At 51.0% G+C, this 13,277-nt stretch overlaps 2 protein-coding genes across 4 annotated transcripts in view; one reads left to right on the forward strand and one right to left on the reverse strand.

Moving 5' to 3' along the window:
• Positions 1 to 11,581, forward strand: part of WASHC1 (WASH complex subunit 1) — a 65,934-nt gene extending 54,353 nt beyond the window's left edge. For both annotated transcript variants that reach the window (XM_038383805.1, XM_043518021.1), the window contains 7 exons: positions 1,284 to 1,420; positions 2,438 to 2,573; positions 4,532 to 4,736; positions 5,402 to 5,557; positions 8,807 to 8,965; positions 9,783 to 9,851; positions 10,705 to 11,581. In XM_038383805.1, the coding sequence (XP_038239733.1) occupies positions 1,284 to 1,420; positions 2,438 to 2,573; positions 4,532 to 4,736; positions 5,402 to 5,557; positions 8,807 to 8,965; positions 9,783 to 9,851; positions 10,705 to 10,856 (1,014 nt within the window). In that variant the 3' untranslated portion in view covers positions 10,857 to 11,581. The remainder of the gene's footprint in view (positions 1 to 1,283; positions 1,421 to 2,437; positions 2,574 to 4,531; positions 4,737 to 5,401; positions 5,558 to 8,806; positions 8,966 to 9,782; positions 9,852 to 10,704) is intronic.
• Positions 3,675 to 13,277, reverse strand: part of DDX11 (DEAD/H-box helicase 11) — a 43,416-nt gene continuing 33,813 nt past the window's right edge. Inside the window, exons 27-28 of one of the 2 annotated variants that reach the window (XM_038383780.2) lie at positions 13,043 to 13,115; positions 3,675 to 3,879 (exon numbers count right to left, since the gene is read on the reverse strand). In XM_038383780.2, coding sequence (XP_038239708.1) covers positions 13,071 to 13,115 — 45 coding nt within the window. In that variant the 3' untranslated portion in view covers positions 3,675 to 3,879; positions 13,043 to 13,070. Of the gene's footprint in view, positions 3,880 to 12,094; positions 13,116 to 13,277 lie in introns of those variants that run through there. The other variant, XM_038383791.1, reaches the window with a different exon arrangement.

Raw genomic sequence — 13,277 nt, forward strand, 5'->3', positions numbered from 1 at the left:
ATGATACTTAAAAATGAAATATTAGGAAATGAATATTAATGACCAAATGGAACTTTATTTCTGAATCTCTGTTGAATCTCCACTTGTACAGTCACTAAAGAACAATTTACATCAGTTTTTTTATTTGCTGCTAATGGCCAGTGCTGCATAGTTGTGGTCACTTTAAATATGTGAACAGTGAAAATATGAATCTGGCTAATTGACTTGATTGTAAAAATCACTTCTGGTTTGAGGGTTCATCAGTTCATCCCTGTGAGACAAGGGCTTTGCTCATTTTACAGCTAGGAGAAACTGATGGGTTAAGTGAACGGGCCAAGGCAAAGGCAGATGTGGAACACAAGTTCTTTGTTCCAAGTCCTGTGCTCAGTCCAGTAGACCTGTGGTCTCTTAAGCTGGTCAACAACTGGGCCCAGGAAGCAATAGCCTTCCCCTCTCCTGTGGTATGGTATGTGATATACAGGAGGTCAGACTAGATGATGTAGTCCTGTCTGATCTTAAATCCGGAGTCTATGTATAGTACAGTACACCTAAATACATTATGGGAGGTTGTACATCTTCCTCACAGCATCAGGACTGGTCTGATCTGAGATGGCAATTCCCATGTTCCTTAAAAGTTAAGCAGTTCAGATGCAATAACTCCCTTTCTAAAGGGAGTGCTATACATTATGTATGAAGCTGTAGAGCAGAGAAAGAAGAGATTTTGGTTCACTATAGTTGAAAAGTCCTGCAAATCTCCTGGGCTTTGTAAAACCATCTGGCTCTCCACTCTTCCCTCCGCTCACCCTCCCCCACCTGCCCTCTTTGTTGGTACTGGCATGCTTGCCTTTCTCTCCCCCCACCTGGGGCGGGGGCATTTCAATAGGAAGAGAGCAGAATTGACAGGTCAGTCCCAGAGGGAGGCTCTGTAAATACTGATGTAGGAGTGCTGGCTGTGTGGACATGCACAGTCACTCCAATCCTAGCCCCTCTCAGAAGGAGGCATTGCACAGCCTAGGGTAGGTTAAGGGAAAGGCTGTGGGGCTCAGTCCATAAGAGGTGCTTGCCACAGAAATTCAGGTCCAGGTGATTTGTGTACAACATCTTAAATGCACTGCTGTGGCTTCTCTTCTGAAACATGACCATGTCTGTTGCTGGACACGGAGCCTGTGTCCTGCCTGGTGTGAACAAGGGTAACATAGTAGGGTGGATATGTGGAACAGCTGCGGTAGCATGTGGATAATGGAGAGGGCCACCAGAGGTGCCACCCATTCCCAGTGCGTTGCCACCTGTTTATTTCATTGCAGGAGAAGCTCAAATACTTCCCAGTGTGTGTGAGTACAAAAGTTCACCAGGAGGATGATGCGGAAGAAGGTCTTGGCAGCCTCCCCAGGAACATCAGCTCCCTTAGCTCCCTGCTGCTGTTCAACACCACCGAGAACCTGTGAGTGTTGGAGCAGCACGAAGCAGCTCTGCTGCCACCACCTGGCCTCTGAACTGCTGCCTCCCCATTCCGGCCTGCCACCTTATCTGGGGAGATGCTCTCGCACTAGTGGGCTGGTGGGTTGATTCCCCTGAATAGCAGCCCCACCCAACATCCTTTCTTCCTCACCCCACTCTGAGTCAGAGCTGTTTGTTACTATCAACATCTGACCCAGCATGTGCCTCTGGACACCTCTCCTCTCCCCCATCATTACTTGCCCGGCACTTGAATATTTTCTCTCTTGTTCTCTGTCCTTCCCTCTGTCTTGTTTGCTTATATAGCTACTGCCACATCTCCCTCCGCCTCTTTACCTAAACTTGAATGGTCACTTCACTCCCAACTACTTAAACTTCCCCCCTGATTGACTTGGTCCTTGTTTCTCCTGTTCTTCTTGAGTGGAACTGTGCTTGCCAAGGATGTCTTCTCCTGGCCAAATCTAAGGACGCCCCCATGGTGCTTATCCTCCTTGATCTTTCTTCTGCTTTGGACAGTATTTCCCTCTCTGCTCCTGGGGCTCTTGATGTTCTCCTTCCTGACTTTCTTCCTCCCTCTCAAACAATGTGTCCAGCAGAGATTGGCATGCTAGGCATGCCCTGCTCTAGATAGTGGTGTAACTGCTGTCCCCATAACATGATGTGTGGTGGACAAGGGGAGAGAAGCTTGGTAGAATCCAGATGATAGTGATAGGTGTTCAGGTTCACCCTGCACTAGCCTGCAGAGTGTGAGGTCAGGATGGGGAAATCCCAGCTCCTGGCTGTGGTGGTGAAGAAGGGAGAGGGGCAAACCTGTGGGAGAGGTGGGATAGAACGCAGGAGCGATGTAGCTGAGTGGAGGTAGTATTGACTGGGACTGATATTAGATTTGGGACATCAAGAAGCTGTTTCATCACCCCTTAATGCTTGGTCCCATCCTCTGGCTGAAGAACTGTTCCTTGGCTCTTCCTCAAGCTAGAGTCACTGACGTTTTCTCCATCTCCAGGTACAAGAAGTATGTCTTCCTGGATCCTCTGGCAGGAGCGGTGACCAAGACCCATGTGACTCTGGGAACAGAGACTGAGGAGAAGCTCTTTGATGCACCCCTCTCTATCACCAAAAGGGGGCAGCTGGATCGGCAGGTGAGATGCAGCAGCAGGCAGGGCTGTACTTGCTGAGCGAAGGGATGCCATGCTGCAGACAGCACTGTGCTCATCTACTAGAGGAGAGCTGGGTTTTGTAGGTGCAGGAGTTGGCAGGGGAATGGCCCAGAGGGGAGATCTTGGGTGATGGGCAGTGGGGCATTTCACCTGCCTTAGTAACCTCATTAGACTTTGTGTGTATAGTCCTTGCTGGGCTTGGTGAATGCAATGAGACTTCTACATCTGAGGGTTGTGTTTCTCCAGGCTCTGTGTAGACTTGGCGGGTTGGGTACTGATAGCGCTGATGTGGCCTCCTCTAATGCAGGGCTGGCTCCCTGCGATATCACATCTCTTCCTCCTACACTGGCCTGCTCAGAGCCTGAGCTGCAGAAGGGGTTTTTGGCCGGCATATGGAGAAACGGAGGTTTTATTTGTGCTGGAGAAAAGCAGCAGCTATTCCGAGTCCCTCTTTCTGGTCCCGAGGGGAAGGTGTTAGGAAGAGCAGTTTCCCACACCCTCAGGTGGAAAGTGGCTGCAGCGCGATGCTTGGGAACTACCAAAAGAGCGCTAGGCTCTTAAAAAATGATTGGCCATTCAAATATCCTGCATTTCAGCCCATTGGGAAAGCCTGATAGGACTGTTATCTCTTTAATACGAAGTGCCAGTGGCACAGCAGGAGACAGGGCTGATGGAAGGAGCAGCCTGTTAGCTGGAGGCGGGTGATCACAGCACTGGGGCGTGTTGTCAGGGATTTCAGATAATGCCCTCAAACTAATCTAGCTGAGTTCTTTATCCCCTCTTGTGTGGAGCAATCCCCTGATCAATCCCCCAGTCAGCCCAAGTGTGGAGAAAAGGCCAGCGGAGAGCAGTCCATGCCAGCTGACAGTGCCCCGTAATGGTGGTACTGAGCTGCTCTTGTCCCCGGTGTCAGTCAATGGGAGGGGAAAGAGGCAAGAAAGGGGGCTTTTCTGTCACTGTGAGGGTAGCAAGTCTGCATCCCTCTGCAGACGGGCTGGTGTTTGAATCTCTCTCTCCTGGCATCTTAAGTAAAGGGAACCTGCCAAGGAAATAGTAAGAATTGTGTTGTACCTTTTTTGAGGCCTGGAGGAGGTCAGGAAGTGTGTTAACTTTTTCCTGCTTAGGTTTTTCCCATTGAATAAAAAGGAATGTAAAGTCCAGTCTTCCCTGGCTGCTTTGGAGGATTTCTGGGAGGTTTATTGTGAGCTCTGGAAGCCATAATTGAAGAGGTGGTGGTGTTAAATCTTCAACTCAAACTTCCCTTCTCGAAAATGCATGTTCATCACTGGAGTTTGAGTGGAAGCAAAATAAACTAACAACATGGCTAAAGAAAACCCTTTCCCTGCTGAACAACTCAGCTTCACCGTTAGACCTTGCAATGCCATTGTTTCATCAGCTCACCAGTTGTCAGTCATCTTCTAGCCTGAACAGGACCATAATTTCTGCTGTAAATAGCCCTTAATAGACACACACACACCCTCCCCCCCCCCCCCCCCCCCAGAATGGAGCAAGAAAGAGCACAAACCCACTTTTTGCCCCTCTGCAGGTTGCTTTTAGCACACACATTTGACACTGGAGTAACACCAGGGATGCTGTTATCCCAGAGTGCAGACTGAGCTGATTCAATACCTATGTAGTGTGCTGAGGATCTGCCATGAAGAGTACATCTACACTGCAAAGAAAAACTCATGGCACTGAGTCTCAGAGCCCAAGTTGCTGACTTGGGCTTGTGGGGTTTGGGCTGCAGAGCTAAAAATAGCCATGTAGATGTTAAGGGCTCTGAAACCTGGTGATGTCCCCTTAGTGAGAGCCACCAGGAGAGCTGACTGCAGCCCACATGCCACTGTCTGCAGGCGCGTCTCTTCCCTCTGGCTGGCTTCTCTAAGGGAAAGCAGTCTCCAGATGCCCAGCTGTTACCCTTTTGTATTTCTGTCTTCCAGGTAACTGAAAATTACTTCTACGTACCAGATCTGGGTCAGGTGCCTGAGATAGATGTGCCGTCCTACCTGCCAGACCTGCCAGGCATTGCTGCTGATCTCATGTACAGTGCAGACCTGGGGCCTGGCATTGCACCCTCGGCACCCAGCAGCGCTATCCCAGAGCTACCCACCTTCAACACTGAGTCTGTGGAGAACTTCAGGCCAGGTACTTCAACTCCCTTTGTCTGGGGCTCATCTAGGCGGGTGGGGGGAAGGCCACTAGGACAAGGCGGAGATGGATAAACAGGGAAAGGAGCTGTAAGCAAATAAGTATTTGCAGATGCAGACTTGCCCAGTGGCAGACCCCAGAGGCATGGACTGTGACTTCTCCCCATCACTGACTTCTGCATGGACCCTTGTGAGGACCTAGAAAAGTCCCTTCTTAGAGGCCCCATCAGGATTAAAGCTGGAGGAGTCTTTGACTTTCCTGGCCAACTTCACATGCATGGGCCGAATCTGGCGCCTTTCCCCACACAGACAATGAGTGTACTTCTGGCCTTTTGTTGCACAGCCTGTGGCACAAAATGTCAGCCCCTCCCTCCTGCCCGGCTGGGAAGGAGGGGATCTTGCAAGCACTTGGATTTTGCTGGCAGCTGGTCAGCCTTGTTGTTGTGATGAGAAACTGCTAGTTTGTGCCACCCTGACTACATAGGGCAAATGGGGGAAGAGCCTCCTGATGCCATAGGGTGGGGCTAATGCTTCCCCTTTCGTCTGCACAAAGTGCTGAGGATTGTTAGTGGTGGTACTATTGTGGGTGAGGGTGCTGGGGGGATAGTGTCTTAGCAGGTAATGTCCCTCGGTGACTTTGCACTCCTCCCTTTAACATTTCAGGTCTTCAGGATGGTGTGCTAGTGCCTCCGCCCCCACCTCCGCCTCCTCCACCCCCTGTGATGCCACCTAGTGCTCCCCCACCCCCTCCTCTGCCCCAGCCTGCCTCCCTTTCCAAACAGCCAGCAAGCGAGGAGAGCAGCAGTGCAATGTTTGCAGGTAAGGACTGAGCTTCTGCTATGGCTTGTTAGTTGGCAGGATCTAACCTAGCAACTTGGCCCCGCCCTTTCCCTGGGCCAGCTTTTCCAGTGGTAACCCCAAGGCTTTTCCAATGGCTCTTCTCTCCTTACAAGCAACAATGACAATTCAGTGGAATGCTGGCTGCTTCCTCCCCTTGTGCGGAATCCTTCAACTCTTCAGTCTGCAAACGGGACTGTAGGTGCAGCCCATTGACTTGAACAAACAGCCCCAGGAGAGCAGGCTGAGCAGACCTTGGTACCCAAGCATAGGCTGCAGAGACTAGAGCTCAGTGTGCAGTAGTGCAGGGGTTCTCAACCAGAGGTCTGGGGTCTGCTGGGGTGCAGCGCGCAGGTTTCAGGGGGTCCGCCAAGCAGGGCCAGCACTAGACTTGCTGGGGCCCAAGGCAGAAAGCCGAAGCCTGATCAACTTAGTGTAAGGGGACTGTTTCCTCCTTACTAACATTCAGTGGGGGTGTTTTAGTTGTTAGCTCCCAGTACTACAAGGGGAAGGGTTGATGGGGAATCAGGACCCTGAGACTGCCAGTCCCTAGGAACAATGGGGAGAGGCCAATGCTCCAGGTCAGCCTGAATGACAGGGTGGGTAGGATAATCAAGGAGTCAGGAGGCCAGGGAGGTCCTGTCCTCCGTGTAAGCTGGATTTGCTTGGGTCAGACAGAGTGGGGCCGAGCTAAGGAGAAAGCAGGGGCCCGAGCTGAGCTGGGGAGCAGAGCTGTGCCAGATCCAGAGAGAGCAGACCCTGTCTTGGGAGCAGAGCTGCAGCCCCAAAGCCAGAGGCACAGCCCAGGGAGAGCAGACTTGCCCTGAGAGGAGAGCTGCAGCAACCAGAGCCAGAGGGGCCAGAAGAGCAGCCCAAGAAGCAGGTCAGTGCTGGGAGCAGTCACAGAAGCAGCCTGCAGAGCAGACCTGTCCTGGGAGCAGAGCTGCAGCAACCAGAGCCAGAGGGTCTGGAGAAACAGCCCAGGGAGCTGGAGGCAGAGCAGCAGCAGTGCAGAGACAGAGTGATGCAGCTGGGGCTGGAGCAGTCCAGAGCTGGGTGCGGTGAGCAGCGGGGGAGAGTGAGGGGGACCCTGGGCAGCAGGCCCAGCACAGAGAGATGCCTCAGCCAAGAGACTCTGCAGGTCAGGCTTGGATTGTAACCCCGACAGGGCGAGAGCGACACTGGGAAGAAGGCTCCTACCACTTAGAGCCTGAGAGCGTCTGGCCACCACCAGAGCAAGTGTCCAACCCACAGCATCCCTGCAGCACAGCCAGGGCCTGAGAAGAAGGCCTCGGACTTACAAGGAACAGACTGTGAACTGCCCTGACATTCCAGAGACTCTGTTTGTGATGTTCCCTGCCACAGAGCAGGGTGATGTGTTTCCTTTAACCTTTCCCATTATTCTTTATTCTTTTTAAAATTAATTGTTGATTAAATAACTTGCCTTTGCTTTAATTTGTATGTAATGGTCAGTGGGTCAGAGAAGTGCCCAGTGCAGAGAGTACACCCCAGAGTACACCCTAGCCCCCCGTCCTAGGTGACCACAGCAGGGTTGGGGATTGAGCCCCGCAGGAATCCTGGGCCCAGCCTTGTTGGGGTTATGAGGAATCTGCCAGACAGGAGAGTCCTCAAGGGCAGGGAGGCCACTGGGTAAAGGAAGTGGGAGCGAGGACTCAGATCCTTTCGCTAGCCCACTTCAGTGGGGTAGTGCAGAAGCCAGAAAAGTTCCCCACAAGAGCAGGACTATTCCCCTGCTTACATTAGCTTCACAGGATCCCCTATGGAGTGGAGCCCCAGGCAATTGCCCTGCTTGCTACCCCCTAATGCTGGCCCTGGCTTTTATATGCAGAGAAACAGTTTTTGTGGCACAGACGGGCCATGGAATTTTTATAGCATGTGGCAGGGGGGCTCAGAAAGAAAAAGGTTGAGAACCCCTGCAATAGTGGATGCTCACATGATCATCAATATCGTGCACTGCCTGCTGGGAGCTGTAGTCTCTGCTGTCCACACTGGTGTACTGAATGAGAATGGATGTGCTCCAGTTTAAACTGAGTGTGGTCCTCTGGTTTCTTGCAAGCTACCAGTGCAGCCCTCTCTAGGCCCCCTGATTTAATATAGCAGTGTGGAGCATAAGCTACAACAAACCGTTTGTGCAGCACTGTAGCTGTTAAAAGCCCTATCACTTAATAGGACACTGAAGATATGCACCTTCTACTCTGTGTTACTTTCAACTTCAGCTTGGTTAAAATGGAAATAATGGCCATTCTCCTTTCCTTTTCCCTTGATAGTCTCTCCCCTTTCTGCACGTCTCTCCCCAGGGGCAATGAAAGCAAGATTAATCAGTTTTACTGTTCTGGATAGTATTGGTTTACTAGGGACTCTCCCATGAAAGTTCTTATGCACTAGGAAGATGCAGCTATGCTTTGGGTACAAATAATTTCTACTTACCATCACTTAATTTAATAGAATTGAATAGCTTAAAAATCTTCATGGACCTTTCTATTGGCTTTCGTTTGATACAAACCTTTGTCACAAGAACACTACACCTTACGGTGTCCCTTTGACAGGTTCCAGGCTATTTTCTCTTGGTCCCACAAGGAAGTGAATTTTTTAAAGCGGGAGCAATGCAGAAAAGCTGCCCCCAAACCCAGGGAAGTAGCAGTGTTTCTGCTTTCAGACTAGGAAATGGTTGCATTAGTTTGTGGTTACATTACTCCTTCCTCTGGAGCATTTCGTAGTGGATACTGCTGGAGATGAGGGCCCCAGATTAGATGGATTGCTCTGATCCATTCTGGCTATCCCTGTGTTGCTGATAGGGCAGGGCATGTCTCCCTGTAGAGCCTGTGGGTGCTGTTCCCCTGTAGGGCAGAGGGCTCCCTGGAGAATGGTATGAGATAGCTAGTTTAGGATCAAGGGACAGAATATGAGGGTGTGGGGAGGGATTCTAGCTCAAAGCCCTTCATCTGGCAGCATGCTGCACAGCCCACAGTATTCACTGATTTTTTTTTAAAGGCTCCCCTTCATTCTCTGCACTGCATCATCTCCTGATGACTTGGAAAGGGCAAGTGATGAGGTGCCAGAGCACTTCGGTCTCTCAGGTTTCACATCCAGGCAGGTGGTTTAGGTTTAGCTAAAGCAGCAGCACATAGAGTGCCCGCTGTTAATTTTTAATTGCTGACACATCAGATGGTGTCGGTTCCTCAGGGCTGACTCCTTTCTGTATCCCTGCAGCTCCAGTCCAGGGGGCTCCAAAGGAAGTTGTGAACCCTTCAACTGGCAGGGCCACTCTCCTGGAGTCCATCCGCCAGGCTGGCGGCATTGGGAAGGCCAACCTCCGAAGCGTTAAGGAGAGAAAGCTGGAGAAGAAGAAGCAGAAGGAGCAAGAACAAGGTGCCCAGAGTGCTCTCATCAGTAGTCATCCTCACTCCCCCGCCCCAGCTAGGTATTCTTAGGTACCCACATGAAGGAGTCTCATAAATACCTGAGAGGCAAAGCCAAGTGCCAAACATGGCAAGCCCCCAACACTGCACAGAAGCCTTAGAGCAGAGGGATTTCATCTCACCTCACGTTGCAGTTTTGAATGAACTCGATAGCTCCTAGGTGCCGGAAATGCATTCGTGCTCTGCCTTGGGAATTCTCCCCTCTCGAGGGTGGAGATGAAAATGTTTCATGTGAACTTGTAGCGCTGGAAGCATTTCAAAGATAACTCAGGGCAGGCTGCCTCTGGAGAGGAAATTGTGCCATTGGAAGTCCTGAGTCACGACTGGGCTGTTTTTAGTAGACTGGTTCATTTAAACTGGCTGAAACACCCAATCTTTTCCTTCCTCCAAGCTGCTGTAGGAAGCGGACACGTTTCCCAGGCAGGCCTTGTGAAGTCTGTGTGTAATGGGGAAGGGTAAATGTGGTGCAAGGATGGAACGGGTCAATTATTTATTTAATCCCCAAGGTCCCAACACAATCTCTGCCAGGGCAGCTCAGTTCTAGCCTTCAGCGTATCCTGCTATTCAATCCTGAACTCCAAGGCAGCTCTGCCAATGCAGCACCATGTGCTCTGCACAGGGTCAGTGTGGCATGACGAATAGGTGGGGACCAATCCCGTCCTCACCATGTGTCAAAGCTGGTCCCCATTTAATAACTAGCCATTCGTACTAGTCTTGTGAGCAGGGCATTTGGTCTGTCACCTGATTTGTGGGCTTTACTCTTTCAGTGATAACCACAGCACAGGGTGGAGACTTGATGTCCGATCTCTTCAACAAGCTGCTCCTGAGGCGTAAAGGTACCATGCCATGGGGGGGCTGCTCCTTTCCTGTAATGTGACATGAAGGGGGGCAGGTTTCCTTGCCTCACTGCTAGAGCTTGCAGGAGTTAGAAGGGAGGAAGCTTTTGGCCAGCTTGGCATGCCATCTGGCTGAATGCTTTGATGCTGCTGGGGATGCACCCCATGCCCTTATGGGCCAGACTGGGCGATCCCCTTGCAGAGCAGGAAGAACTTACCTGTATACCAATGCTGCCGCTGGTGGAGTGTCACTGCAGTGAATCCAGACGCGAGGGGCTTAGCTGGTGTCAGGGCCTAAGCGTTACCTGGCATCCCCAAGGCAGAAACCTGGGCACTGGCTGAGGCAGCGTGAATTGTATGTTTTTAATACTCAAGGGAAAGCTCCCCTGTCCCTGCTCTGCACTCTGTCTCACTGCACAAAGCCCAGCATACCTGGAGAGCCTCAGAGGGGGAAGCATTTTGAATGTACCCATTCTCTTAAGGGCTGGGGCCTCCCCCTTGCTGTCGAGGCCCCTCAGCCATAGCTTAATGACAAGACCCTCTGTAGGTACCACTGTCCCTGCCATGCTTCAGCCAGGGGCTGCCTCCTCCCCTGCTCACAGAGTCAGAGCGGGTTCTGGTCCCTGCCCTCCCTTGTTCTGCCAGCTGGAAATGCTGACCTGGCACTTTAGCTAATGAACTCTTTCCCAGCAGCTCTGCCGTGTTAATGGGAGTTGAGATTGTGTGTGCCTGAGTTACTCCACTGATGAGGCAGTATTTTGCACAGGTGCAGGGCCAGCTGCTGCCTTCCTCATTTCAACTTGCCTCTCAGTTCTTGGTCCTAGGCCTCACTCACCTGCTTTTCCTCCCCCAGGCATTTCAGGCAAGGGGCCTGCAGCTGCAGGCAGTGCCGATGCTCCCAGTGCACCTGGTGGTGCCTTTGCCCGCATGTCGGACACAATCCCACCCCTGCCACCCCCACAACAACCTCTGGGGGACGAGGAGGAAGATGACTGGGAATCGTAAATGCTATCGGGCCGCAGACCTGGGATTGGTTTCCTCTTGGCCAACCGGGAACCCAGCCCTGCTGAGCTAAGCACCTCAGAAATGGACCAGATCTTGGAAATAACTGCTAGTGAGAGGGCACAGGCCTGGCAGATGAACCCTGTCGCTTTCTCTTAGCTCCTGCTGTTCCCACTCATCTCTAACCACCATTGAGTATAGTTATCAATGACTGTTACTTCTCCTCCCCCCCCAATAGTGCATTTAATTTCAAATACTGCTGCTCATGCTTGCTCAATAAATCCTGCTGTAGCTGGAGGGCAGCTCATGCTCACGGAGGATCTGATCAAGCACAACTGCAAGGGCAGCTCTAACAGCCTTCTCCTCCTTAGCCAGCTGCATGTCAGGCCTTGCTCGGTTGGATGCTCCTGTGATAGGATTGAAGGTGCACAGCAGATCTGCTGGTGGTTCCAGTGCTGCCTGGTAACCTCCCTCCTCTAGGAGGAGAGGCCCAGCTGTCATGTTGCAAAGGTCTGTTCTGACTGGGGTACGGTGTGTGTGAAAAGCATAAAGGCAGAAGCCCTAAAACTGCTGTACATGTAGGTGCACTACAGACTTTGAAAGCCTCTACCTACAACTTCTACTCTGTCAAAGAGGCGATGGGCAGAGGGGTAGAACTGTGCAACACTACAGTACCGTCAATTCCTAGTTTGCTTAAGTGTCTAACAAGGAGATGTTTCTTCACTGTAGAGGGGAAGTAGTTGTCTTTGAATTCCTAGGTGCACAGTTTAAGTCAGAGCTCTGTTCAGATGTGCTAGCCTCTTCAGGGATGGATACAATTCAGGTGCAGCAGCATAGAGGTTTTGTGTAGATGCACGTGGAAACAGTCATTAGCCCGCTGCCCAAGGGCCTTCCTGAGTTACTAGGTGGCAAAAAGTAATCCCTGATGACTAGAGCAGTTCCTGGCAGAAGCCCACTACACAGCAAAGTTGAAATATCAAAAAGCCAGGACTGAGTGCGGCACACCTCCACCCCCTTTACATCAAAGGGAGGGTTTTTTAAAAAGGGATTTACAATAAACTATACTGAGGGAGTGCTCTATACAAGCCCCAGGAAAAGGCAGCAGTAAAGCTGAATACCTGAAGGTATGTAATCAAAAGGAAATGAAATAAATGCTGCCCTGCTTTAGGGCTAGGCCAGTAAAGTAGAATAATAGGCTTATGTCCCATCCCCCCCGGAATAGTGATCCAAGCCCTGGGCTGTGCAGCAGTGTGACATTCCTGGTCCACATTAGCAGAAAGGTGAACGGCTATAGCCTCAGCTGGAGAATGCTTACACAACATCAATGAGAAAATAAAGGCCTTGGGTCAGTAAATACAAATGCAAGCCACCCAGGTGTCATGGATTCAGCCCCCAGCAACTGAAGCCCCCTGGGGCATGCTACAGATACAGCACTTTATGCCATAGCAGAAAAAAACCTCACACATTTCCTGTAAACTCCCTAAATATTCTTTCAAGGGGCAAGCAAGTCAGGACCATACCACCAGCTAGCAATACTGCCCCCAGCCATTATCTAGTGAGGGCTCTGGTAAAGCACAGATTATTAACACAGTGCCAGTGGTCAGAGATGTAAGTTGAGGTGGCCCAAGGCATTTGCCCTTACTGAATGAACTGATCTATGAAGCAGGGATGTGGCTACTGGCCCACAGGCTAGGAACATTAGCTAAGGGGGTGGAAGGGATATAAATCTAGGTTCTAGCTTTTTGTTGTTGAGCTTCTGGGGGCCTCCATGAGAGCAGGTAGCAGTCCCCCACCCCTTACTGGAAAGAAAAATCAGCAGCCAGGGAACATTAGCCTGATTTTTAATACTTTACCCTGAGCACTGCACCAAGAGGACAAGTACTAATATCTCAGGGAGGAAAACAACAAAGGGGGAGGAGTAACAAAACCCAGACACAATACCCTCAGTGCAGAAGAGAGGCTAGTCCTAGTGGGAGTCAGATCCATTAGCTGCAGGTGCTCTTATTTCCCCTCCCCTCACACAGTCTGAGCTAGGGTACTGTCCAGCCCAGCTCAAATGCAGTATAATCAGTCACTACCCAGAAGCGACATGGGCAAGAATAGCTTGGGTCAATAATTTTCAACTGCAAAGTCTTGGGGGAAAAAAAACTTCTCTGCAGGGACAGCAATTGCAGGTGGCTCTGTACCCATCATCAGCACAATGCTCTTCCTTCTCCCTCAGGAAGCTTCTGACCCATAACATGACTTCTTCTCTTGGTGAAACTAGGAAGAGAGGAAATCACATGGCATTGTTCATTCTTAGCCCCAGCACTCTAGTATCCAGAGTGGTCAGGCCTGTGAGCCGGGGGAAGAGAGCACGCAGGTCCCTAGAGACAATGCTGGGGGGTAGTTCCAGGACATATATAGGGTGGAGGTGATGGGTAC

Source organism: Dermochelys coriacea, chromosome 1, assembly GCF_009764565.3.
Source record: "Dermochelys coriacea isolate rDerCor1 chromosome 1, rDerCor1.pri.v4, whole genome shotgun sequence".
NCBI classification, from domain to species: Eukaryota; Metazoa; Chordata; order Testudines; family Dermochelyidae; genus Dermochelys; species Dermochelys coriacea.